The 25,526-nt window shown below is 52.0% G+C and overlaps 1 protein-coding gene across 2 annotated transcripts; it reads right to left on the bottom strand.

Moving 5' to 3' along the window:
• Nucleotides 1-82: 82 nt before the first annotated feature.
• On the bottom strand, nucleotides 83-19,979 carry Sec14l2 (SEC14 like lipid binding 2). Of its 2 annotated transcripts, XM_059275601.1 has the most exons (12): nucleotides 19,835-19,979; nucleotides 17,884-17,959; nucleotides 13,107-13,150; nucleotides 12,675-12,734; nucleotides 12,236-12,424; nucleotides 10,250-10,345; nucleotides 10,073-10,133; nucleotides 9,604-9,687; nucleotides 6,081-6,187; nucleotides 5,859-5,998; nucleotides 5,574-5,743; nucleotides 83-694 (listed from the first exon to the last, which is right to left on the bottom strand). In XM_059275601.1, the coding sequence occupies exons 1-12, from the start codon at nucleotides 19,886-19,888 to the stop codon at nucleotides 564-566; spliced, it is 1,212 nt and encodes a 403-aa protein (XP_059131584.1). In that variant the 5' UTR covers nucleotides 19,889-19,979; the 3' UTR covers nucleotides 83-563. The 2 variants fall into 2 exon arrangements, with proteins under 2 accessions (XP_059131584.1, XP_059131585.1); XM_059275602.1 differs by lacking the exon at nucleotides 5,574-5,743 and having other exon boundaries at nucleotides 569-694.
• Nucleotides 19,980-25,526: the final 5,547 nt, after the last annotated feature.

Genomic DNA, 25,526 nt, shown 5'->3' with positions numbered 1-25,526 from the left:
CAGTGGGGCCCAGGAGTTGGTGAGGCTCTCCATTTGCCTTCCAGTGCTGATTTGGGTCACCCCTGAGACGGGGGGGGGGGGGGGGGGGGGGGGGGGGATACTCAAGCCTTTTACAAAAAGTTTGGAAGAGCTCTGGATTCCCATCACGTGTTTAGCAGCCTGCTCCCTTGCACCCATCATTATGATCATGGAGGTTTGTTCCATGTTCATTTCGGAGCAAGTGTCGCCCCAGCAGCTGGCTTCCCTGAGTGTGACATGCCAATCTCTTCGCTTCTTTCTAATTTCTTCCCTGCTGTCACCCTGGGTACCCTTCCCCTCCCTGTCTCAGCTGTCACTGGACGGGTGAAGTTGGCAAGTCTCCAGGGTAGACATTTCAGACAGTCTCTGGAGACCCCTTAGCAGTCTGGCGACAAGGACCCATTCTAGCTATTTGTCCTCTTTGGGAGTTTCCTGTGCGGTCTGAAGTCTTCCCTCCAGCCCAGTTTCTTCGGGCTACTAGGTTGTAGGAAAGTGACTACTACAAGAAACTGAGCGGGGCAGGCCTGCTGCTGCAGGAGGAGCTGTTATTTGGGGGTGGCCGCCCCCTGCTGGTTCATCTTCTCCTCTGCTGCTTTGTCTGGAAGCAGGACCTCCACAGTGAAACTGACTTTCTTGGCATGGATGAAGCTGTAGGTGTTGTCAAAGCGCAGGACATCTGAGGGAGCAGAAAAAGAAACACTCAGGCAGTTCCCACCGGGAGGTGAGGGATGGTGAACAGGACTGGTTTTTACTGACCCCGCAAGACCGTGTGGTGGGAGATGGAGGTGAAGGAGGTGAAGGTGGTCCTTGGCCTTCTGGAACTCAGTCTCACTGGATTGACAATGTGTTCATAAAGTGGGAAAAAAAAATGTATGACACAGCACAGGCCTAGTGAGATGAGTGACAGACTCACATCTGGAACAGCTTGGAAGAAAAAGGCCTTCCAGACCCAAAGTCATGGCTTCTTCAGACTAGCAGAATAACGTTAGGAGCCACAGTGGTTGTGATGATGCTGTCTATGTGTGAAGGCACGGGGTTTGTAGTCTATATGTGTGATCACACTCTTCCTCACGACAACTCTGAATTCAGCAGTAGTCCCACTTGGCACCAGCTAAAAGGGTTCGATGTCACACAGTGAGGCAATGGTGGGGTTGGGCTTCCCTGTAGTTTGCATTCCTGCCCATAGACCTGCCTGATTTCAACCCTGGGAAACCTGGCCCATTCCATTTCTCTGCAGAATGTATGAACCAGGTGCTCACCCTCTAGGAAGATTACTGGGGCAAAGGGTGCTCACTGCCTGCCCATAATAATAAAAGGATAGGCTGTTCATCAAAGGAGAGTTGCCCAAGCAATTTGTGTTGTAATCCATATGCTGGAACACTGTTCTGATATAAAAAGAAAGAGCTTAGCTGGGCATGGGGGCACACACCTGCAATCCAACCCTTAGGAAGGTAAGGAAGTTTGAGACCAGCCTTGGAAAGGAGGGGGGCATAGGGGAGCGTGTCTAAGATACATGCAGAAGCCAGAGTAAACTGCAGAACAGTTTGTAACATTTTTGTTAATTTATGTGTAAAAATAATCTTTTGAGGGGGAAAGCTTTTTTATTTGTCTCCACTTTGAGGTTCTCTGGTGCTAGCACCTGGGAACGACACTGTTCGGAAGGGAAGGTTTTCTCACATCCTGTGGTGAGTTTCACACTGTCAGACTTTCTTCAAACATTCACCGAATAACAGGCATGGTCCTTGCGAATGGGACTGTGCAAGGACTTGCCAGGCTTGTTACAGAAGTGCGCCTCTAAAGGGACGGACAGCGTTTGGTGGGCTGGCAGGTGAGAATGCTGTTGGCTATGGTTTCCTCTAGGAGGGAGCAAGGGCACAGTTGGCAGGGACAGCTTCTCAGCCTTGGCAACGGAACAGGCTTGCTTTCACTCTCACCCTGTTTCTTTGCAAGCTTGTTCCGCCTCACTCAAATGCCCCTTCAAGACAGCTAAGTGTGAACACAGAAGCCCCAGCATCTCCCTTCTGCGCTGCTCTTCTCTCGCTTTCTCGGGGCCTATCCCTTCCCTCACCCAGGGACGAACTGCATTAGGCCAGCAGTCAGCACCACGCGCCTACTCCTTTCTCCTGGTGTCAAGTGTCAGTCATCTGTTTCCCACCTCTACCAGAGGTCCTGCAGATCCCACACTCCCTTCCTCTGAGCACCCAGAGTTCATCGTATGTTGATCTCCTGAGACCATGATTGAGATGCTTTGTTCAGCAAAATATCTGCCTCAGACACAAGGAAGGGCTTTGTAGGAGGCGCATGCACAGGGGAAGTGCAATCACTGTGGCTCCAGGGCCTGCACTGCTCAGTGTGACACTAGTCATGTATTCACAGGCTCATGGAGTCCGTGGGGCCCTCCAGTCAAGGGCTTCACAGCATGTGTTGAGTAACTGGCCCCTTTGAGAACCTTCAGGTATCAAGGGCAGTGTTTCAAAGGGAAAGATGCTGTTCTTTAGGGAAGCAGGGGAATGGTGTCATCTTGCTCTCCCATGTGTTAGCGAATGTAAATTCTGGGTCTGGGGCACTTGCCTAGCATGCAGGAAGCGCTGGGTTGAATCCTTGGTGCCTCATAATTATTATATTCAAATTGACTTCCTTTTGTTTCTCTTTTATATTACAGATAAAGTACATCGGTTTTAAAATTATATGTGTAGGTGGTTTACATTACCTGTGAGTCATGGGAACAATAGACATTATTTATAAGGATTCAGAACCACTTCTCTGGGGAGTTCCTAGACTCCAAAAGGAAATCCGCACTAGCCTACTCCCCTCATTTCACAGCGAGGGAAAGCCAAGTCTATTCTTTAGAGCTCCTTGCTGGGAACACTCTGGGAGAGGTGGTGGAAAGCTAGACATTCTCAGCCAGCAGGCATCGGTGCCTAGTGGGTCTGTTCTCCCAGCACCGTCTGGCCCCTTCCTACAGTGTCTCAGATCTTCCTGTCCACATTGTATCCTGCTCAAAGGCCATTTCATTCTTTTCTCCATTCTTTCCATCCTTCAGTAAGTGTTCTGCACAGTAGGCTCTCAGAAAGTAATTTGGGTCTGGCAGTGGTGGCGCACGCCTTTAATCCCAGCACTCGGGAGGCAGAGGCAGGCGGATTTCTGTGAGTTCGAGGCCAGCCTGGGCTACCAAGTGAGTCCCAGGAAAGGCGCAAAGCTACACAGAGAAACCCTGTCTCGAAACCCCCCCCCCAAAAAAAGAAAGTAATTGGGAGAAGGTGAACCCCACCCAAATGTTGGCCTCCCCTTAGTACACCTAAACAAGGGGCAGAGAAGCCCAGGCAAGGGTGTGTTCCTACCATTGGAAGCGGATGTACCCAAAGGTTTAATTCTCTACGCGGTGGTCATGCTCCACTTTGCAGGGGTTTCCTGGTCCTCAGAGGCATTGCCCTCCCACAGGTGAGCTTTTACCTAATCCTTAGAACTCCAGGCCCTGGTCTCAACAACCTTGCCTCCTAATGACTTCTGACCCTACCTCTCTGCCTTTCCATCTGGGAAGGGGAATTTCATCCTGTGGCCTGACTCTGCTCCTCCATCAAATAAGCAGATCCCAGGCAGGTAAGGGTTCTTGTGGGGAACAGATCCAGGAAGCACTAAAATAAATTGAAGACTTAGTTCCCATCCTGGTTGTATTAAAAGGCTGTTTATCCTTCAGATAAACAGTGTTGGGGCCCTCCTGCTACCTCCATGGCCTTTGAGGAAGTACTTGATCTGAGACCTTTGTCACAGCAAGGATAAATGTCTTAATTTTCTCTCAGACAGTCTGTGACTAGGAGCCTCTAGTACCTTCTCTTGGCATCCACGCTAACTGCTTGATAGGAGAGAGAACATCTCTTATCTGTGCCTCAGCTGCTAAAGAAAAGTCTACCGTGTGAGTGTGAAGTGCTTTCCCCTTTGTGGATGACAGTGCCTGGGCTGGGCCAACCCTTGTTCTGGGTGCAGCACAGAGTATGCTCGCCCCTGCAACTTGGCTGCTCACTATCACGGGTGATCCTGCTCCTCAGGGAGCCAGATTGTGCCCATTGTATCCGTGGGGAGGGAGTACCAGCCTTGCAGGGTGCTGGATAGGAAGGAAGAAGCAGATGTCTGTGGGGCTAGTGCTGACACCTCAGTGGTGCTGCCTCAGCAGCGGAGCCCAGGGATTCTCCCGTCTTGCCCCATGGTCTCTGGGGACAGTCCTGCTCTCCTAGTTGCCCTAATAATAGTAATAATGATGGCTGCCGGTGCCGAGTTGAATGCTCTGTCTCTGGCTTCACACCCATCGCCTCACAGATCTCATCAGGTGTGATCTGGCATCTCTGTAAGATCCCAGTTGCAGCAATCGGAAACACATTTAGGGAGGCTAAGTCCTTTGCCCAAGTTCACGCACTAGCCAGTGGTCAAGTCCAGCTCAGATCTGAGCGTAATGCCCTTGCTTGTCACTTTTCTACCCATGGTCTCCTGGCTCTGTCAGAAAGAAAACTAGAAATTGCCTGGCTTGTGTGTACCTAGTGTGTTGGTGCTTTTTCCACTATACTACATAACACTGTAAAACATATTTGCAGAAACAGAGGAAAATGAAATCCCTCTGTAAGCCCTATTACCCTCATTAGTGTGGATTTCCCAGAATTCCTTTGTTTATGTACTTTTCCCCTCAACCTCAGTGAATATATGCCACACATGCTGTGTTTTGTGTTTACCTGCTTAACATGAATTAAGCTCTTAACTGTCAGTGTGTTCTCTTTAATGACTCCATGGTGTTCTGTTGTATGGATGGACCTTCTTATGGCCATGTGCTGTGTGGCTGGCTTTCTGGGCTGCTAGGAGCTTCGTGGTCCCCTAACTTTATGTGCTTGTAACGGTTTCTGTAGGACACATTTCAGAAGTAGGATTCTGGGTCTAAAGGGGCTTTAACCAATACTAAATGAGCTCGTAAGTGCTTTTGTTGTATGTAAGCTGCCGTCTTGTGTCCTGTACCTGCTCTTTAGTCAACCTGGAGGTGAGTGGTTCTCAAGGTGTTCAAGGCTGGCATTTGGAGGGGGGCATGCTGTGCCTTGTGAGATCCTTACACCCCCACAGTCAGTTCTGACTCTCTGGCTTCTAGAGGACAAGCATCCTTAAAAATGTCTGGCTGCTGTCTCAGGCCTAGTTAGCCTTGGACAGAGCCTGTGTGGCCCAGGCTGGCCTCAACTTCAGTCCTGCTTCAGCCTCCTAAGTGTTGGGATTACAAGTGTGCTCCACCATGCCCAGCTTCCAAAAGCAGGTGTTCTGAGCCCGGTACTTACCTGCTATGGTAATCACCTCTACTTGGGAATATCAGGGGAGAGTCCCATCCTGCTGTTAACTATCTGGCCCCCCTTAAGGAAGTCACTGCATCTCTCCAAATCTAGTTTTCCTCCTCTGTGTCAGGAGAGGTGACCTCGTAGAGTGCCCCTTCCTGTTCTGACACTGAGGTGACCAGTGCACTGAGGAAGAGGTGTGGCGTAAGCGGAAAGGTGATGGCTTTCACGTGTTGCCAAGACCCGGATACTTACAGATGCCTGGCTCACTGCAGGTGAGGGTCCCATCCTCAGGGACCATGTGGGAATTGTACCTCTGGCTGGGCAGCACCTCTGTCATCTCCCCTGCCCGCTGCCGTTCCCCCATCTTGGTCTTCAGGAAAATCCCAAAACCCACGTCTGATCCCTCCGACATAAACTGCCACCTGCAGGGGACATCCACCTGTGTGTGTCCGTGTCCACGGCGACTGGGTTTCTTGCACCCCAGCCCAGCCACTGGCACTGACAAATGCTCAGGTCCCTGGAAGCACCCAGCCCTACCTGAGGACACAGCCGGGGAAAAGGATCTCGTACTCCACTTGGTGGGAGGAGCCTCGGGAGATCTGCACGCTGTGCTCATACTGCTGGTTCACCTGGTCTCGCACGTAATACTGCTTGGGGATGTCACCCCCATAGTTGATCTAGAAGCAGAGCACAGGGTGAGTTTGGGGTGCCCATCTGAGCAAAGACTCTCCCCGTTGACCTCCAGCTGGTGGCCCATACCTTGGATTTACACTTGGGGTTTCCATCAGGGTCGGTCATAGTGCCTCCATACTCCACAGGCAACTGTTCAGGGCTGACATGTTTGAGTAAAACCTCCTTCCAGTTTGCTGGCAGGAGAGGGAAGGACAGAAAGGTGTCACTAGGCAGGACTTCATACCTGGTGGTCAGCCCTGAAGAGGCAGGAAAGGCTGGCCCTGCCTTCAAAGGAAGAATTATGGCTTGGGCATGGTGTACACTTGGGCACTCAAGGGGCTGCAGGCAGGAGAACCGTTAGTTTGCGGCCAGCCTTGGCTCCATAGTGAGACTGTGTCTCGGAGGAAAATGGAGTACTTCATGAGCACGTGGTGCATACGCAGTACTACACAGAGTTAGAAAGAGCCATTACCCAGAGAACAACGCTACCTGGTCCAGGATTCAGAAATCCTGGGCTGCTGTCATGGTGACCGACCACCAGCTCAGCAACCTTAGGGACCCGCTGCATCCTGAGCTGCCTACTGCGCACGACTGTGAAGGCAGCTAAATGAATTGAGGATGCATGAGAGGACTTTGTAAATCAGTGTATTACCACACCCAGGAAAGGATACAAACATTCAAATAAAAGCCGGATGGGGTGGGGGATGGGGGGGGGTCATGGAGAGGAGCATGCTGCAGGGCCAGAGAAGTCTTAAATCACAGGTTCTTATCCAGTTATGCTGAACTCCCATCTTCTCCTACACTGGCTGAATGAGCACCCCACTGGAGAGTGACCCCTCAAATGGGCTGACATGGCTTGACCCAGCCAACCTCACTTCTGTTCTTGTTGTTTTGGGCTGGTTGACTGGTTTTTGTTGTTGTTGTTGTTGTTTAGTTTGTTTGTTTGTTTGTTTGTTTGGTTGGTTGGTTTTTCTGAAACAAGGTTTCTCTGTGTACTTTTGGAGCCTGTCCTGGAACTTGCTCTGTAGACCACGCTGGCCTTGAACTCACAGAGATCCGCCTGGCTCTGCCCCCCCTCCCCGCCCAGTGCTGGGATTAAAGGTGTGCGTCATCGCCACCCAGCTTGTTTGTTTGTTTGTTTTCTAACCAAATCTCCTGATTGGAGCAATTAACTCTTGAGTGTCTGGTGCCAAGAACCATTTCCCCAAGAAATACCAACCTAGCGCAATGCTTTAGTACCGGAAACCACGCTGACCATATAGACCATCTATACCCAGCAGCTCCAGGCCAGGGACTAGCCTAGTATCCTCTGCATAGATGACTGGATCACTGACTGTCCTGTGTCTGCTAACCCTCAGGTGTTTAAGGATTCCCAAACCATGTGACTCTTGAGAACACAGTGCCTGAGCCTTGGGGTGATTTCATCGGCACTGCTAAACTCCAGTGACCAACCTGGAGTAACTTTGATCCCTCCTCTGTTGGAGATCTTGTTTCTACCCAGTCTGCCCAAGGCACATTTGGCTGAAAGAATTTTAAGTGTGGGAAGGAGAACAGACCGAACCTCCTACATAGCTCTGCTGCCAGGGAACCAAACTGCCTCACGCACTTGGTGGGTGGTAGCAGCAGAAAAACCAAAAACCAAAAAAACCTACTGCTTTCATTTTGCTGTTTCTTCTCCCAGCTGAGCTGGAGAGCTGGAAGAAAATCAAGAGAGGTCTTCCCATCCTGCACAGAGCAGCATCCGCCACAGCCAAAGCTGGGCTTCAGTACAGAAGTCCTGACATCCTTTTGTTTGAAATAGGATCTTACTGTGTAACCCAGGCTGGCCTGGAATTCACTGTGTAGTTTCAACCTTCTTCTGCCTCCCTAGTCCTGAGGTGTCTTAAAATGCATTTTTGTTCTTTTAAAATTTTTACCGCTATTACATGTGTGTATGATGTGTGTGTGTGTGTGTGTGTGTGTGTGTGTGTGTGTGTGTGTGTGTTGGGTGATGCATTTGTGGAAGCTAAAGAACAACTTTTGGGGATTGTTTCTCTCCTTCCACTGTGGGATATCAGGGATCAAACAAACTCAGGTCATCAGCCTTGTATGTTTCACCTGTGGAGCCAGCCCACACTGTCTCCCTACATAACCTGGGTTGGCCTTGAACTTAGAATGTAGCCCATACAGACTGGAACTGGAGATCCTCCACCTCCAAAGTGCTGGGAAAATAGACATTCACCACCTTCCCAGTCCAAAGTTGCCACTCTCACTTTGTCTTAGCCCAAAGGTAAAGAAGCAAACCAAAACTGCCCCAGGCAATGTGTTACGTAAAGGCAGCCCCGCAGACACCTTCGGAATCACTATTACGACGGCCAGTTCAACTCCAGAGCCTGTCCGGGTCCACCTCTGTAGCCCGTCAATCTACTCCCTGTCTCCAGTAGGCTGGTTCCTGCGTGTCCGGCTGGTCTGGGGTCGCGCGTTCCCTGTGCCCTGGCCCTCTCCCCACCCCTCTGCCAGCCTCACTAATCACTCCTCACTGTCCCCAGGGGCTCCTCTTGTTCTGCCTGCACTTGAACTGGATCCTCAACATCGGGAGGTCTCGCTCGCACGGTCGGCCTCGATTCATTTTAACCTCCTCTCTGCAGCCAGTCGAACTCCGCTGTTCGGCTTCCTAGGCAGGTTTTAAGTCCAGCCTTTCCTTCTTTTCCCTGACGCCGCTGCCTCAGCTTACACCATCCCTTGCATGGGCAACAGCAAACTGATATCTGGCTTCCATGGACTTTCGCTGCTAAGCACAAGTCCATTGAAAATCTGACCATGGCACTCCCCTGCCAAGCACTTCTCTGCTTCCCAGGGGCCTAAAGAGTCATGCCCCAGCCTCTCAACATGGTGTCCTGGCATCTGTGTGACCTGGCTCCCTCTGCAGCCTCATCTCTCGCTACATACTGCCTCACATTCCATGACGACTGCCTACACCATGCACCATCCGAAGGGAGGTCTTCACTCAGTTCTCCTCTTTCTGCTTTGATCCATGTGGCTTAGATGGCCATGGCTCTCCCCTCAACTCTGGTGGGATGAGTGTTGCTGCTAGGTGTGACTACACACTGTGGTTTACCTTTCTTCCTTGTATCTCATCACGATGATGAGCATGTTTGTGCCTCCCTCCCCCGAGAGCTAGCCAAAGGACTGTTTTACTAATCCTGGCAGCCTGGCACCTAGTCCTGGATCTGGCACAGAAAAGGTGTTTGTGGAAGTGGGGCCACTCCTACTCGCCCCCAGATGATCTCCACGCACCCTCTTGACGCTCTTTCTAGTGCCTTCTGGTTCCTACCATAGCCTTCTCTCTGCACATGTCTCTCCCCTGTAACACTGTAAGCCCCTTAAGGATAAGTGCTGGAATTCCATCCATCTTGGAATTTGCACGGGGAGCCCAGTGCTTGCTTCCAGAGTATATGAGAAAAGATGTCCTGACGGAAACACAAGAAGACACAGATCTGTCTCCACTGGCCCCTGTGTCCCAACCACTCCCAAAGTAGAAGACAGGCCTTTGCCCTGTAGGCGTGACCATACCACCAGAGCCAGACCCAATTTGAGCCACACACCAATGTGGAGCATTTGGGCCACTTACCCCCCAAGACCATAATCTTCTTACGAGTGTCCTCACTTAGGAAGGGCTTGATGAGGTTATAGGCCACAGGAAAGAGCTTGGGGGCTGGAAGAGAGACAAGGCCACGTGAAACAGAGAGCAAGGGTAACTTAGGTGCCAACAGCTTCATCCACCACCCACCTCCGCACACGGGGCAGCTGAGCCTGGGGCTCAGCCAGGCACATCTGAAGTCTAGCCCCCAATCTGTACAAGGGCTGTGGCCAACCAGTCTCCTCCTGTGGCATCACCAACCTGAATGCTATTGGGCCAGGTGGCTCAAATGCTCTGGGAAATGTAAAGCATCTGTACAGGTCAAGATTAAGGTCAAGGTCAGGCTCCTGGACAGGTCCTTGGGTCTCTCCTTTGGCTCACTGTTCACTCAGTCTGCCCCCAGGTAATGGTTTGGGCCTCTTGTTCTCATTTGGTTCCTCACCAGAAATTCCCAGCTTACCTTTAACCACAAACAGACGCTTCAGTGTTTCTGGATAATTTTCTTCAAACATGGAGAGAAACTGTGGAAGCAAAACGGGTCTAGTTTCAGTAGCTCAGGCCTCCAGGCCACGGTGCCCCTGTTTCCTGAGTCAGCCCAGCTGAGCGGTCCCTCCTGCCTCCACTTCCTGCCTCTTACCTCTCCATAGGCCTCCACCGCTGGCTTCCAGAGGTGCTTGAGGCCAAGTCCTTCACAGTCATAAATCATGGTGATGGTCTCAATCTTCTTCCCCAGCTACAGGGAACAGACAGCGGAAGACGGATCACTGGCCTGCTGTAGAACTCACTGAATTCAGGGCCAGTGCTGATTGCACCAGGTACAAACCGAGCAAGCAGCAGAGGGCCGGGCTGGGCCGGACTGGGCCCAGGGCTTTTCAGATGCAGATGTCATCTAGGGTGGAACCTAGACAAACTGTTCTCATTTGGCTAATCACTGGGGTGGCTCAAGATCACATCTGAGGTCCTCACTGTCCTGCGGGTTCTCCTGATGGTCTCTGTCTTGCTGTCAATCACTGTGTGCTCCCTGGACAGCCTTCATAGGGCGGGCGCCTGGGCCTAAACCACCCCTCCTGCAGGCATAGATGCTCCATTCTACCTAAGCTCTAAGGAAGCATCAGGTTGAACCCCTTTTGTGTCCCCAGCCTCTCAGAGGTTCTGTACTGAGTGGGCTCTATTTGTGAACATCTGCAAATAAGGATGCTGAGATGTCCCCATGCTTTAACACATCAACTGTGGGGGGAGGAAGACAAGGAATGGTCCAGCTTGGTCCTCAGGCCTTCCTTTCTTTTTTAAAAAACACATCTCTCTCTCTCTCTCCACCTCTCCCCCACCACTCTCTCTCGTGTATGTGTGTGTGTGTGTGTGTGTGTGTGTGTGTGTGTGTGTGTGTACATGGCACAGTGGGAGTGTGTAGCTCCAAAGATAACTTGGGGAAGTTGCTTCTCACCTTCCACCATGTAGGTTCTCAGGCTTGCTGGCAAGTCCATTTACCTGCTGAGCCATCTCTCCAGCCCCTCAGTCTTTTTCTTAGCAGGGAATTGTCACCCTAATGTCTTGAAAATAAACTTGGAGGAGCAGAGATTCTGGGTTCATCTACACCAGGACTACCCCCATCCCCCATAGCTGCCCAAGGGTAGTTTAGTGCAAGACAAGATCTCACTGGTCCCCACAGAAACAAGAGAAGTAGAAACAATGCGGTGAGGTGGTTTTCTTAGTCTTCCTGGTTTTTTGTGGTACTGAGAATTAAACCTAGGCACTTTGTGCTAGGTGACTGCCTGTCACTGAGTAACATCTCCAGCTGTAGTCATTTATAGTTTTTTGTTTTCTTTTTTGTTTGTTTTGCTTTTTCAAGACAGGGTTTCTTTGTGTAACAGTCCCAGATGTCCTGGAACTCACTCTGTAGACCAAGCTGGCCTCGAACTCACAGAGATCGACCTGCCTCTACCTCTGCTAGGATTGAAGGTGTGTGCCACCACTGCCCGGCTAGTTTTTTGCTTTCTTTTGTTTGTTTTTAAGGTCTCACTGTATAGCCCAGGTTAGCTTCAAATTCAAGGCCCTCCTGCCTCAGACTTGTGAATCGTGGGATTACAGGTGTATACCACTCAACTCCGCTGTATCGGGTGGAAGCCCTGGGTGTGCAGGGTAAGTGTTGTACCCACTGAGCTCCAGCCCTCACCCTAGTGAAGTTTTTATTAAGCCAAGTGTCTTCGATGTAAAGAACTGCTTTTTATTCTCAGATCTTTCCTATACATACCATTCCTGTAGTTTGGGGGATTCATCGGGGCAATAATAGACGGTTATTTTAAGCTTTTACTTAGCAAAATGAAAGTGTGACAAGATGGGGGTAGAGTAGAGATCACTTGCCTACATGCACAAGGCCCTGGGATCAATCTCTAGTCAAAGGAATGGAGAGAGGGAGAAAAGGAGAGGAGAGAGGGAATAAGAGAAGAGGAAAACAGATGGATTGGTGACATCATGTTCATCTAAAACCTTGAGATTTCAGGTCTATGAAACCCAAACCCCAAGACTGGTAAACTGGTGCTTCTCTCCCTGTGTGACATTCCTGCTTCTCCTTGAATGTCTCCACCATGATCAAATCACTCTCTATGGCAGACAGACCACCCACCTTTGTGGTCTGGTTGGCACACTCCTGCAGAAGCAGCTCACAGTCTCTCATCTTGGTCCTGAGCAGGTCCTGCTTGGAGGCGGAGAATAGCAGACCCTTGGCATCCAGAGGCCCAATGATGTCGTACCAGACTGGGCAGCCATCCAGGTCATAGCCACACCTGCCGCCTGCCAGATACTGTTGGATCACCTGGCCAAGACATAGTAAAAGCACCTCGTGGACAGGCCTAAGACATCCATCCATCCCTTCCTCTGGCTCACAAGTCTCTCCCTTCACATCCTCCCCTGGGTACCAAGAGATGCCTGTTTTGGAATTATAGTGACTCCTCTGGCACTGTCAGACCGGTCCTCTGAGGCTCCCAGTCCAGTGGACCAGGGTACAGACTGTGAGTCTAATAAGCATCCTTACACACGGATGGAGTGGGATAATTTGTCCTCACCTCTGGTGGCTGCCAGCTGATGATGTTGTCAATGTCCTTTTGCTTCCGGAATTCCACATGCTGCAAATACACAAAGATGTAGGAAGCACAAGGTGGAAGAACAGGTGTGTGGTGGTAGGGGGTTATTGAATAGGAATGAATAGGTGATCGCCGCAGATGACCCCCAGAAGGAACTGGACAGAAGTGGAAAAGGAGGCCCCAGTTTCTTCTGATATCTCAGCAAAATATCATTCCCAGCTGGTCAGGACGTAGGAAAGCCCAATGTTTCCAGGGAAGGAAATGCACTTTGTCCCTCAGGGATAAAGCAACAATTGTTGGCTAATAGCTGTGTCACACAAATCAAAACCTATGATGGGGCGGGTGACGGGTAGGCAGGAGAAGTCCAGGCAAAAAGTGGCTCTGACAGGAGGAACCATAGCAGAAGAAACTCACCTTCCGGAGCATGGCCTCTGACTTCTGCAGGTCAAAGCTTCGGGCTGTAACAAAAGCATGACCGGGGGTGGCCATCAGACTGCATGTCTAAGGACCTGTTCCCAGGCTGGGGCCAAGTCCCCTCGTGGGTTCCCCCCATCCAACTGTCAGATTCGTAAAACACCATAACCCTGGGTTTGTGGGGTAGACAGGTCAAGTTCAAAGCAGTTGGGAGTAGGCAGTATTGCAACCCCGGGGTCAGAGTATTCTGATAGATAATCAGGTGAAGGGTCTTATCTCAGAGAAAATGAACCCTGGATCCTTTTATCAATTGGCCATTCCCCACAAGGACAAAATACATCTCCTCCACAGTATAACATCCATCCCTGAGAAACTGACCCATGGTTCAAAGATGAACATAGCTGCCCCAGGAGCTGGGCAGAGCTGGCCAAACACCCTGGAGTGGTAGAGGAGTCAGTACGCCTCTAGGCAACCCTGACATTTCTCTAAAAGACCCACACATTCCTGAAAGGAGCACACTGGGTTCTTGAGTCCATTTACCTGGACCCACCCCAACAAGTTGTCCTGCTCAAATCTGAACCCAAGATGTCACTGTCCCCCGAGGCCATGTGCAGATAACCAGAGCTGCCATCTGCACTCACTTGTTGTAAGCAGCAGCCTACTCCAGAGGCACCCCAAGAACAGGGTTTATCCCCCATCATACAGCAGTCCTCCCAAACATGAATTCTCTGCTGCCCCCCTGGGCCTGCCCTCCCATTGTGCTGTCCGTCCTTCGAGCCTCCGTTTCTCACACTCAGCTCCACAAACATCCTAATCACTTCCCTTTGAATGTTGTCCCCCTGGTCAGGGCCCCTCCTAGGTGAACTTCAAGCTAAGCCCGGGTGTTGTTTGCCCCTTCTCCAATAAGTTCTAAGAACTCTCTTGGCAACAGTCACACCTTTAGTTCAGGTGGAGCTTAGAGTCAACTGAAACCCCAAATCCCTCACACCTGTGCTCTGGCTAAGCCTCCAATCCCTCCATAGACAGAGAGGCAGACTCTTTACTGCATCCTTCTCACATTTCACCGCTGGAGTTTACTTCATTCCATCATTTAAAGAGTTACTGAGATTCTGATGGGCTTGGCCTCTGAGCTATGTTTGTAGGTCATATATCTCTCCTGATTGTACATCCTCCATGGATTTAATTGGCATCTAGATCTGCTGATAGCCCTGGAACTGAACATACAGGCTGCCCTTTGGGCTATCAGCTGTCCCTTCATCATTGCTCTCTGGAAGTAGGGGAGCATACTCCCTGATTCTGCACTCATGAAGTCCCGTCCTCCATCTGAGTCAGGACGGTTTGTCTAAAGGTCTGACCAAGCCTAGGTGTAGTGCCTGGGTAACCAGGCCTGGGTGTGGTTCCTTGGTAGGCTGAGACACCAGGGTCTCAAGTTTGAAGTCAGCCTGGGCCGCATAGGAAGTTCATGCTAACTTGGGCTACATATTGAAACATTATCTTAAGAAAGAAAACAAAATAGTCAGTAAGATGGTTCAGTCGGTGGGCTGGAGAGATGGCTCAGCGGTTAAGAGCGCTGGCTGCTCTTCCAGAGGTCCTGAGTTCAATTCCCAGCAACCACATGTTGGCTCACAACTATCTATAATAGGATCTGATGCCCTCTTTGCCCTCTTCTGGCATGCAGGCAAATGTGCCAACAGCACTCATACTTAAAAAAAAAAAAAATACATTAAATTAAAAAAAAAAAAGATGGTTCAGCGGGTAGAGGAGCTGCTCTGCAGCCTGGCACCCTGACAATTTGAGTTTGCTCCCCAGAACCTGTGCAAAGGCAGATAACCCCACAGCCACCCTCTCACCCCCACGTGTGCACTGTGGCATGCACTGCCCACCCCATCTCTCTCCCCCATCCTCCCCCCCCCCACCACTACACATTTTAAAATACTTCTTAAAAACAAGAGAAAGGGGTGGCCAGGCCACCACCACTGTGCATGCCAGATCCTTTCTGGCAGACCTGAAAAGCCACTCTGGCAAGTTGGGCTTAGGCGTTTCCTGTGCCACCAGCAGCCCAGGGCAGCTGTTAGAGGAGTTTAATGGGAGTCTTCATCTCAGCTCTCCTGTCTTGTGTGTTTACAAGATACTATGTATGCGCGACCATACCACTGAAGAAGCTAGAACTGAATGTCCTTTGTAACAGAGGAGCTAGACCATGAAAATGAGAGTTTCTCACAGAAAGGACAACCCTCTAGAGAGGAGAGCCCTTATCTCCATAAGAGCAGGGATCCAGGAGTAGTAAACTGAGTGCCCTTATCTGGGACAACCTCTCTAGTTAACCCTATCTGCCAAGGTCCAACATTCAGGGTCTTCCCCACCATGTCTGCTGAATCAGGTCTTTCTAGGCTCCTGCCGACCTACTCAGAAGCAGCTGAAAGCCTGGCATGGGGCATTGCTCAATAACCTGGCCCAGGAACAGCCAGGGTGGGCTCTGGTTTACCCGTACCATAGCCCTGTAAGTTGTGGCTCACTCAGTTATGCTCACCTCTCTCCCAGGGCTCCTCCCACCTCTATTCTGTCTTGCTCACTGGCCTTCCTTGCTGGGGTACCCAGATCTCACTTTCAGCCAGAGAGAGGCAGTGGACACTTGTGTGCCTGCTGGGGAGGGTCAGCAGAAAACTGAACCCCAAGCTCACATCACATTCTACTGCAAAGGACTCCTTTAGAATCAATGGGATGGGGTGGGGGAGTGCTTTTCTTTTTAAGGCAACAAAACCCCAATTCAAATTTGTAATAGGGCGTGAGTAGGTCAGAGCTCCTGCCCAGAAAATGTGAGGCACAAATGAACTGCAGAGGGGAAACTTCTCTGCTCTCAGAAGCAGAGTTTGAAACCGGGAGTGTAACTCAGCGGTAAAATGCTTGCCTGGCATGCCCCAGGCCCCGGGTTCGATCCTCAGCAGCTCAAAAACAATTACGAAGCAATGCTTGGCCTCAGGAGCAGTTCGCTGGGAAGGAGTCCGTGGCTTACTGGAAAAGGTGCTGGCTAGGAATCCAGAGCCCTGGTCTCCACTCTAATTGGGCTTTCCGTTTCCTTGTGCCTTCGGTAAGTCCCTTTCCCTATCTGAACCTAAGTTTTCTCCTCTGGAAAATGAGACTTACCATCCTATGAGGGTGGAGCTGGTGCCTGATGTGGGCCCTGACTAAACTATCAAGCCTTATGCAAATGGTTTCTCCCATCCCAGGACTCTGATAGTAAAAGTTTAGTGTCTGGGGGACCAGCTGCCACGACCTCACACTGGCCTGTGCCTAAATAAAGTAGAGCTGTGGGGCTGTTCAATGGGCCTCTCACGCCGTCCCTTCCTTACAGCAGCAGCTCCATAGTTGGTTGGATCATCTTGCAGCTGGCCCTTTAAGGAGGCTACTACTTCCCACTCTCTCCACCCGTCTGCTTCTAGCTGTAGCCTTTCAGCAAATGTTAGGCCAAAATTTCCTCCAGCATAGACAGACTTCATTGCCACCCCCACACTACCCTCCACCCTCTCCAGGTGGGCTGGGAGAGGGTCACATTACAGGGAGGTGGGGCAAGGGTGAGCAGGTGATACTTCCAGGGGACCATGAGCCCCATAGGGCTCTCCTGGGTACACCTGTCCTGGGGTGTTGCTAGCAGGCCTTCAAGGATATGCCAGCTTCATTAAATTTCTGGAAAGCAAAAATTACATCTTTTTGTCTATTGCAAGTCTTCCCGAGCTGGGAGATGTGTGAGTGTGTCTGCAGAGAAGTCTCAAGGCAGGCCCTGTACTCTAACACTTACAACAGAGCATAACTGGAGCACTGCTAGTCAAACGCAGTAGAATTCTCTCTCTCTCTCTCTCTCTCTCTCTCTCTGGTTTTCAAGACAGGGTTTCTCTGTGTAGTTTTGGTGCTTGTCCTGGATCTCACTCTGTAGACCAGGCTGGCCTCGAACTCCCAGAGATCCGCCTGGCTCTGCCTCCCAAGTGCTGGGATTAAAGGTGTGCACCACTACCTCTCGGCTCTTTTTTTTTTTTTTTTTTTTTTTTTTTTTTTTTTTTTTTTAATGTCTGGTAATAAAGTTTCTACAGAGAAAAATGAACTTGCGTCAGAAGAGCTCGGAAGGTGGCACAAGCCTTGGATGACAGATAAGGAGAGGGAAGAGGACAAAAAGGTACAAGGAGTGGAGGTTGAGTCTGATCTTGACACTACCAGCAACATGTTCCCATCATAACACAAACAGACCTTGTCTTGCCATAGCTTGCAAAAAATCTGGGCACCGTATCTAATCCACATCTCATAGGAGGAGCCTAGATAACTGTGACCTTAGCCTAGGTGTCATAGCCAAGCTGGCACATGGCTGGGACTAGAACTCAAGACCCTGGCCTGTGGGGGGAGGGGGCACCCTCCTCAGTCCCCATGCACAGTGTCCTTCATTCAAGCTGACAGGGCCAGGACCCTGGTTCTAATCTCAGCTCTGCCTCCAACTTCCCACATAGAGGGGCCTTTCTGGGCCTGGATTTTCTTTCATCTGTCTGCAGAGCAGATTGACGGGGTAGATGAAAAGGACCGTAACAGTCCATACCCAGAGGTTTGAGTCTTCTTTCTGACTGCAGCTCACCCAGCAAGTCCCTTCACCTCTCTGAGCTTCCATATCCTGTAGAAGGGCTGGGGAAGGGGGGGGGGTGCCAGCCATTTTTTTGTGTGTGTGTCAGCTTGCCAGGGTTTCCAGAGGACATGAACATGCCCCTGCCCCAGCCCCCCACAGCCCCTCTTCCCTCACCTCGGAGCCATCGAAGGAGAAAGTAGTCATCTGGATTGGGCAGGGTAGGCAGCACGTCCTGGAGATTCTCACGAAACTATAGGGAGAGACAGCTGGGTGAGTGGGAGCCCCCAGCCTCACTCTCCCCAGAGTGGCCCTCCACTGGGGGCCTTTGCCAGAGACCCCCCTTACATACTGTTATAGCTGCTGGCTGAGTGAGGTTGTGGGCTGTGTTGCGTGAGTGCTGGGTAGGAGGGGGGCACAAAAAGTGACTGGGACACTGCCGAGCCTCACTTATAAGCATGTCTCCACACTCCTCTGGTGGGCAAGTGGGTGTGTTCCCAGCTAACAATGATAGATGGCAGGCGCTCTGGTCAAGCCACAGTGTGTGCCGTCTGTGTACCTAGCACCTGTTCTGCACATGGCACTGATGAGGACTCTGTCTCTTCCATGTCCCCCAGAGCCCCTAGAGGTGTCACTGTCCCATTTTACAGACAAGATATGAAAGCACAGAGGCTCGGCAACACACCCAACAGCTGGGATGGGAATCAGAGTCCAGATCCCCGGCTCTTCCCTGGGCAGTCTTCCCGCCCTCTTGGTAACGGAGTGGGGAGCAGAGGGAAGGAAGGGGGTAGTCTCAAATGACTGAGCTGAGTTTGAAAGACCACAAAAGCAGCAGACGGAGGGAGGAGGGAGATGGACAACTCAGATGGAGGGGACAGCTCCAGCGGGTAGCCACAAAAGGAAACGTACTACGAGAGCCACCAAGTGAGGTGGACAGTGACCCCAAGGGGCAGCCACACCTAACTCCAATCCCTCACTACCCAGGAGTGAGCAGCCCCCTGCTGCTCTCCCCAAGCCTCCTGCCCCAGAAGTGACCTTTATCTGGTCACTGAACTGTAGGACACCCCCAGAGGGGACCAATGAGGACTGGCCACCTCTGCCCTTTGCCTTAGGTCAGGTAGGTCTGGCCAGACCCTCCCATCCCCCAAAAGCAGCTCCCAGCATCAGGGCAATGGTCATCTAAACAGCAACGGGAGGTCACCTAAACTAGCCCCTGGCTTAAGCACCACCAAACCCATGTCTACCAGACTTCTCCTGCAGGTCAGCAGTACACTTGACATGGAGAAAAAACAAAACAAAACACCCACAGCAGCCACATCTGCTGCTACACTCTAGAATAAATAAGAAACTTCCTGGCTGTGGAGCCTCCGAACATTGGGGCTGGACCCCACCAGTTCTGATCCAGTGCAACTGAGGAGATTAAGTCTTTTGGGCAGAAGGGCCAGCCCCTGAACTTGAGTGGAGTAGATAGGTCCCTCTCTGCCCAGCTGCCAAGGCAAAGCCTGGTCATGCCCTTTCCTTCTGAGTGGCAAGGGTCTGGGTTGCCGGAGGGAAGAGGGCTCTTTTCTTGGAAAGTAAGCCAACCTAGTTAGTGCCGGCATCTTAGACTTCACGCACAGAGGTGCCCCGCGGCCAGCCTCTTCTAATTTCATCAAAGAGCACACAGGACAGGGCTTGGCCCAAGGTCGCACAGTGACTTGGTGCCTCGCAAAGGCTATGGGGAGTTTGCCAAGGAGCTGTCCAGGACCCTTCCATATGCCACTGCCCACGCAAGAGGAAAACCTCCCGGAAATGGGAGGAAACCTGGGGCCCTGCCCCTGTCCCACGGCTCTGCTGCCAGTCCCTGCCAGCCCCGAGGATGAATGTTGCCTTTGTGCCCTCAGCTGCTTCTGAGGGCTTCCAAGCAACCACTTCTTCCCAGGGGGCACCGCCAGGGCTGCCCGTGCTGGAGACGGCGATGACCAAACTTCCCGAGGTTCTCACACTGAGCGAGAAGCGGCCCTCTGGGCACTGTCCAAGCGGGGGCGACCGGCCGGCTCTCCCTCGGGCGCTCGCCCGCGGGGACCGTCCCTCGCAGCCGCTTCCAGCAGGAGGGCGAGGGCCACAGCTGGGCCAGGATCAGGCTCACCTTGGCCAATGCCTCCTCCTGTTTGGGGCTCAGGTCACCCACTCTGCCGCTCATCGCGTCTCAGCCTCGGGGCGCGGCGCCTGCGGCAGCTGATGGAGCTCTAACTGGTTTGCCGCCGCAGCCGCTCGAGTAAAGTCCCAGTCTTTGGCGGAGGCCCCGGGGCTGGCGGCCAAGACCCGCCTCTTAAAGGAGCCCGAGAGGCGGGGCCAGACGCGCAGAGGCCCTGGAGGCGAGCCAGGATGCCTACTCAAGACACCTGAGCTTCTTGGGCGCACTCCTCATCCGATCCAAAAGGAGGCTGAGAAGAGCTGGCTAATGACCTCTCCTAAGGAGCGACTCCACAGGGCTGGACCGAGCTGCTTTTTCACTGCTTTCCTTACCCCAAAATGTTGACAGCTCTCCTCGTGCCCACGGGGATGGGATGCCCCCTACACGGCGTCGTTTTGCTTCTAGGAACTGTGGTGCTGATTGCCATCTGCTTATGATCACTACTACCAGCTCAGCTTGGGGAACATTCAGAGTTGACACCCAGGGTTCCGATGTAACTCAGTTGGTGGTAGAAGGCTTGCCTAGCATGCACAGTCTTGAGTTGGATCCCCAGCACTGCGTGGTCAGGATGGCACATTTCTACACTTACCTGTAATCCCAGCATTGGGGAGGTGGAGGCTGAAGAATCAGAAGTTCAAGATCACCCTTAGTTACTTATTGAGTTTGAGGTTAGCCTGGAATACGAACAAACAAACCAGAGTTGGTATCCTTTTTCCTCTCCCTGCAGAACAGGCATGGTGGAGAACATGGTATCTGGCTGAGGGGCAAGGAAGAACAGCCTCCCCACCTAGGACCCAGTTCTCTGTGTCTGACTTTCCCTGCATTCTGGGAGCTGGCTACTCCCAAAGCTCTCACGTCTCAGCATGTGCTGCTTCCTCTCTGGAAATCTGGAGGCTTGGGTCTGAGTGCCCACGTTCCACAACTTTCTACAAGTCCCTTTGCCTCTACATTGTTGTTCCTTCACTCATCAGGGGTGATTTGGGGCCTATAAGTCAGCAGGAGGCTAGAAAGAGTTAATATGCATAATTCTTCGACTTGACTTCTGGTGGCCACTTCCTAGCTGGCCCTGCACAGTCATCCTCTGCTGGCTGCTTGGTCAGAACTCAGCCACAGGCTAGACAAAGAGGAGAACCACAGCACCCGGGGCCTTCGGCAGCCCTACCGTAGCTTATCTGCTTCCCAGCACTGGCCAAGGGCCTGTGGGCTCCCCACTAGTGACAAATGTGACTTGTGGGCGGACTCAGAAAGCCACAGCCTAGCAGCTTCACGTCTAGCCTATGCCACCAGACTGCCCCCCCACCCCAGTTACTGCCTCTGCCCTACACAGTAAAACAATTTCCTCTTCTCAGAGTCCAGCTGCCCCTCCTTCTGCTGGAGTCCCTGCTACTCTGATCTTATTTCCATGCATCTGGCACCTGGTCACAAGTCCAGGGCCACTTTTTCTTCCTACTGTATGCCAAACAGTAGGCACTGTTCTGGAACCCAGCAATGTTCGCACACCACCCTTTGGTCCCAAACATACTAGAGAGAACGTAAAAGCAAGGCAGATGGCCAAGGAGAGGATCAAACAGTCGGAGATTGGAAAGGACAATGTTTGCTTTGGATGAAGGGACCCTAGAAGGCTCCACGGAGAGAGGAGACTCTAACCTGCACCCTAAGATGTGGGGGATGTGGAAGAAGACCCTCTCAGCCTATATCAGCAGGGGTAGCATGAGCGAAGTTCTGGTGGTAGGTGCAAAGTGTGGCTACAACCAGGGATGCAGAGGCAGCATGGGAGGCACTTAAAGCCTTGGTGTGACCTTGCTTAGTAAAATCTACCTTCTAGACCACACTTCCTTGCTTCAATTACCAGAGCCCCCACAAATCCTGTATCCCCCAGCCTAGGCTCCTGTAGACAGGGATGGAGTGTGGTGGCACGTATATGCAATACAGCACTCAGGGCTGAGGCATGAAATCACAAATTTAAGGCCAGCCTGGGCTCAAAAAAACTGGAGGGGAAAGAAGGGAGGTGGGGGGGTGGGGGGGGGAGAAGAGGATGTGGTGAGCTTCAAACCAAAGCTCAGTGCTGGGAATGGCCTGGAAGGAAGGTGAAACAAACAGCTTCCCAGAGATAGTGTGGCCTCACTTAACAGCGGGGGAAACTGAGGCGCAAAGAGGCCATGGCTTGCCCAAAGTCATTAGGAACACAACAGATGTAGAGTGCCCAGTGGCTGGTCAATGGGAAGTACCAGTCGGACCCGCTCCTTCCTGCCTGGCATTGATGCAGAAGTAACCCTCGGCTACCTCAAATGCAGGTCTGCAGGACTATAGGGAGCAGAGTGTCCTTCGGGTCTCTCCTCACCCAGAGTCAAGGCAGGTAGACTCCGGTAAACTCCTCCTGAACGCATAAGAAAGGACTGTGCTGTGCCCCTGGTGTGGCCTCCTCCTAAGAGACCTGATGAAGGGTGATGAAGAGACCCCCAGCCTGACCTCAGCAGAGTTTCCAGGCAGTGCGGGTGTCCCTGCCCTGGTTATGGCTTCTTGGCTTCTGACTTAGCCCAGGACAGAGCTGCCTCTTGGCTGGAGGTGAGACCTTTAAGAGCTTAAGAGCCTCCCAGGGACAGTGTGCTCTTTTCTGGGTAGAGCCTACTAAAGGAAAGGAGACCACCAGCCCCCTCACAGTTTATAACGCCCTTGCAGATGGCTTCCTTTAGAAGGGCTGGCCAGGCCTCTAAAGTGGCAAGTCACTTGATGTGTGGAGGCACCCGAGGAGGGGGGAGGTTACAGAAAAGCACTTTCAGTCAAGACAAACCTGGCTGTACCCTCTGCTGCAGGGCCCACTCAGAAAACCACAAGGGACATGTTCATCCCAAAGGACGAAGTTCCTGGAGTCACTCCCCAAGCCCGAATCTGTAGCTGCCTAAGCGAAGAATTCTCCCTCTTGTCTGTCCCTTTCCAGTCCCCTGGCTACTCACTGCTTCCACTGAGATTTACTGTGTCCCATCCACCGGGAAGCCACTGGTTAATCTGATAATATAATCCTGGATAAATAGTCCGGTAAACTCCTCCGACCTGGTTCCTGAGATGCTCCTTCCTACACTTACCTTTCCTCTGCTTCCCACCCTCTGCCCTACACTTCTCCCTCCCTGAAAGGTATATTGTTTCCCTCTGCTCAGAACCATCACTGGCTCCCTAATTCCTTCAGAAGTCACCCCAGTCCCATTGACGTGCTTCTAGGCCTACTCCAGCTCTTCCCAGCATCCCTTGTGGCTTCAACTGCCAGAGTGCCCCTTTCCATATACTTTCTTATCGGTCAGAGATGTCCCTGCTGTTCCCTAAACACACTTCTACCTTCTGCCTCTGTCAGAGTTATCTTCTCTTATTTCTTCTTATTTGGCCCTCAAAGCCCTGACCCAAAGCTGTTTCCAGAAACTTCTCTCTTATCTGCCACTGAAATGGGACCTCTGCCAACCAGAAGCCCTTTTCTCCTGACCTTAATAAGGACTCTTCTACATTGTGACTATCACCTGAACTGACAGGAAGGACCTGGCCTCCAGGGTCAGACAGCCTGGAGGTAAGCTTTGGGAACATGAGTGTGCATGGCTCCGAGGGCACCATGCTGGGAACTGAGGAAGTGGGGACTAGCAAAAGAGGAACTTGGGAGTCTTAGTTTTGGAAGTCAGGGCACTGGAGTTTAGACTCTTCTAGGGAGCAACTCTTCTAGGCAGAATTCTGGACGGGGAGTCCCGAGCGGCAGGCTTGCTCTGTGTCCCAGAACTAATGTGCTGTGGGGACTATCCAGCCCCAGCATGCACAGGGGTGGGAGTGAGACTGGAGGCACCGTGTTCCCTTCATGGCTGCTCGCTCGTACCTCCAGGGCCTCCGTGGCTTCCTCATCAAATGGTGAACATTGACCTCAGAATCAAAGTCCCTCCCCTGGTGCCCTGACCTCAGATCTCCTGATGCCCATGGCAGGTAAAGTGCCACAAAGATTGGCACAGTGACTTGGGACAAATATTTGTGGAACACTCTACTTCGGCCTGCGGACTGCGGAAGTAAGGAGGAACGGCCAGGGCCGTTCTAAAAGCCCTTGAGCTCAGAGGGCGGCCCCCTAGGAAGGTCCCCTCCTCTTCACCCTGCCTTGTGGGGCTGCAGCTGCCTCAGGCTACCTCTATTCTCTAATAGAAATCTAATCCCTTGCCTTTCTCCCCGGGGCCACCGCGATGATTCCAAGTGGCTGGGAACGCAGTGGGTGCACAGGGTGCAGGCTTGTTGTTATTAGTGCCTCCCTGGGTTATTTGTGAAGTCACAAGAGAAAATGAGAACCCGAGTCCATCCCTCTCCTCCCCTGGGGCCCACTTCCTCCTTACTTCCGCAGTCCACCCTGGCTTTGTCAAGAGATACAAATCCTCTCCCAGCCTCACTTCCCCGCACCTGAACTCCCCTGATTAAGTCCTTTACCTTCCCGGGGTATCACTGTTTAATCCCTAAGTCTTTCTCACCAGTCTCCAGTAGTCTCAGGGAGAGTCAAATCCCTTTAGAATGAGGTGGCCCAGTTAGCTGCCAAGGGAGAGGCTGGGGGCAGGGAGCTGGGACCTCTGTACTACTACCTCAGAGGAGACTGGAGGATAGGAAGGGCCTCAAGGGCCTGACTTCAGTTCTGGCACTAGCTGGCAAGAGGCCAGAGACTTCCCTGAGGGGAGGTGGGCCACCACTGTACCCTGCATCCAAGATAGAGGCCAGATCACCCCACACCCCCAGGCCTGTTCACTCTACACCAGGGACTTCGGAAACAGAATGGTGGCCCATCAACTCTGGAACCAGACCACCTGGTTGTGTCATCTAACAAAGAACAAAGTTAGCTGTCCTCATCCTCAGTGTCCTATTGAGAAAACGGCCTGACAATCTTACTACCTTGTCGACTGGGATGAAGTAAAGAGAACTAGTTTCTGAAACATGCCTAGAACCTGGAGAATGCAGCAGTTTCTGTCTGCTTGCACTTCCTGTTTCCTGCCCCAGACACTCTGTAGGCGTCCACCCACACTCCTGGAGTGCCTTTCCTGCTCCTGTCTTGAGACTGAAGTGACCCCTGATCCCCATGCCTGTCTCATTTTGTTATTCTCCCCGTGGCACTTAACTGTGGTCTGAAATGACGTTACAGTGTATGTGGCTGGTTTATTCTCTGCTCGCAAGGGCAGGAGCCACTGTGGGGCAGGGCCACCACTGTGTGCCCAGTGTCTGGACCTCAGGTGGACTGACAAAGGGAGGAGCAGGTCTCTTCTCCCACCGTGTGACAAGTGGCTGCTGCTACCCTCCACCTGACCGGTGTGATCCTCTCTGGGCATCCAGGTGAGTAGAGGGAGCTGTGTGATGACACCCAAGGGACAGTTAACGATGCTCCTGTTTTGTTTTGGGTCATGTCTGCAAGGTGAAGAGACTTCTGAATTCTAAAATTACCTCCCCATCCTCCACCACAACCTAGCTGTCTCTTGCTGGCGCTGAATCTCAGGCCCCTTGGCCGGGGATTTGATCCTGTGAGCTGGGCATTTCTTCCCTCCAGGCCCTTTCTGTGTAAAACAACACATCAAACCATGCATTCCAAAGTGGTAAGCTTTCCCCTGGGACTGGGATGCCACCTGGTGGCAGGGGGCTGGCAGTGGCCCTT

The sequence above is a fragment of the Peromyscus eremicus genome, chromosome 10 (assembly GCF_949786415.1).
Source record: "Peromyscus eremicus chromosome 10, PerEre_H2_v1, whole genome shotgun sequence".
NCBI lineage: Eukaryota > Metazoa > Chordata > Mammalia > Rodentia > Cricetidae > Peromyscus > Peromyscus eremicus.
The sequence above is the reverse complement of the archived record's forward strand: the minus strand, read 5'-3'. Positions and strand labels throughout refer to the sequence as shown.

Bases quoted from the DNA above. Each gene is read 5' to 3' on its own strand.
- Sec14l2 (XM_059275601.1), bottom strand. From the start codon at position 19,888: ATGAGCGGCAGAGTGGGTGACCTGAGCCCCAAACAGGAGGAGGCATTG. The intron at 12,425-12,674 runs GTGAGGACAAAT...TGTCTTGGCCAG, and splicing joins TCAGCTGGCAGCCACCAGAG to GTGATCCAACAGTATCTGGC. The intron at 695-5,573 runs GTAAGTATCCGG...CTGCTCCCTCAG, and splicing joins CTGCAGTGAGCCAGGCATCT to ATGTCCTGCGCTTTGACAAC.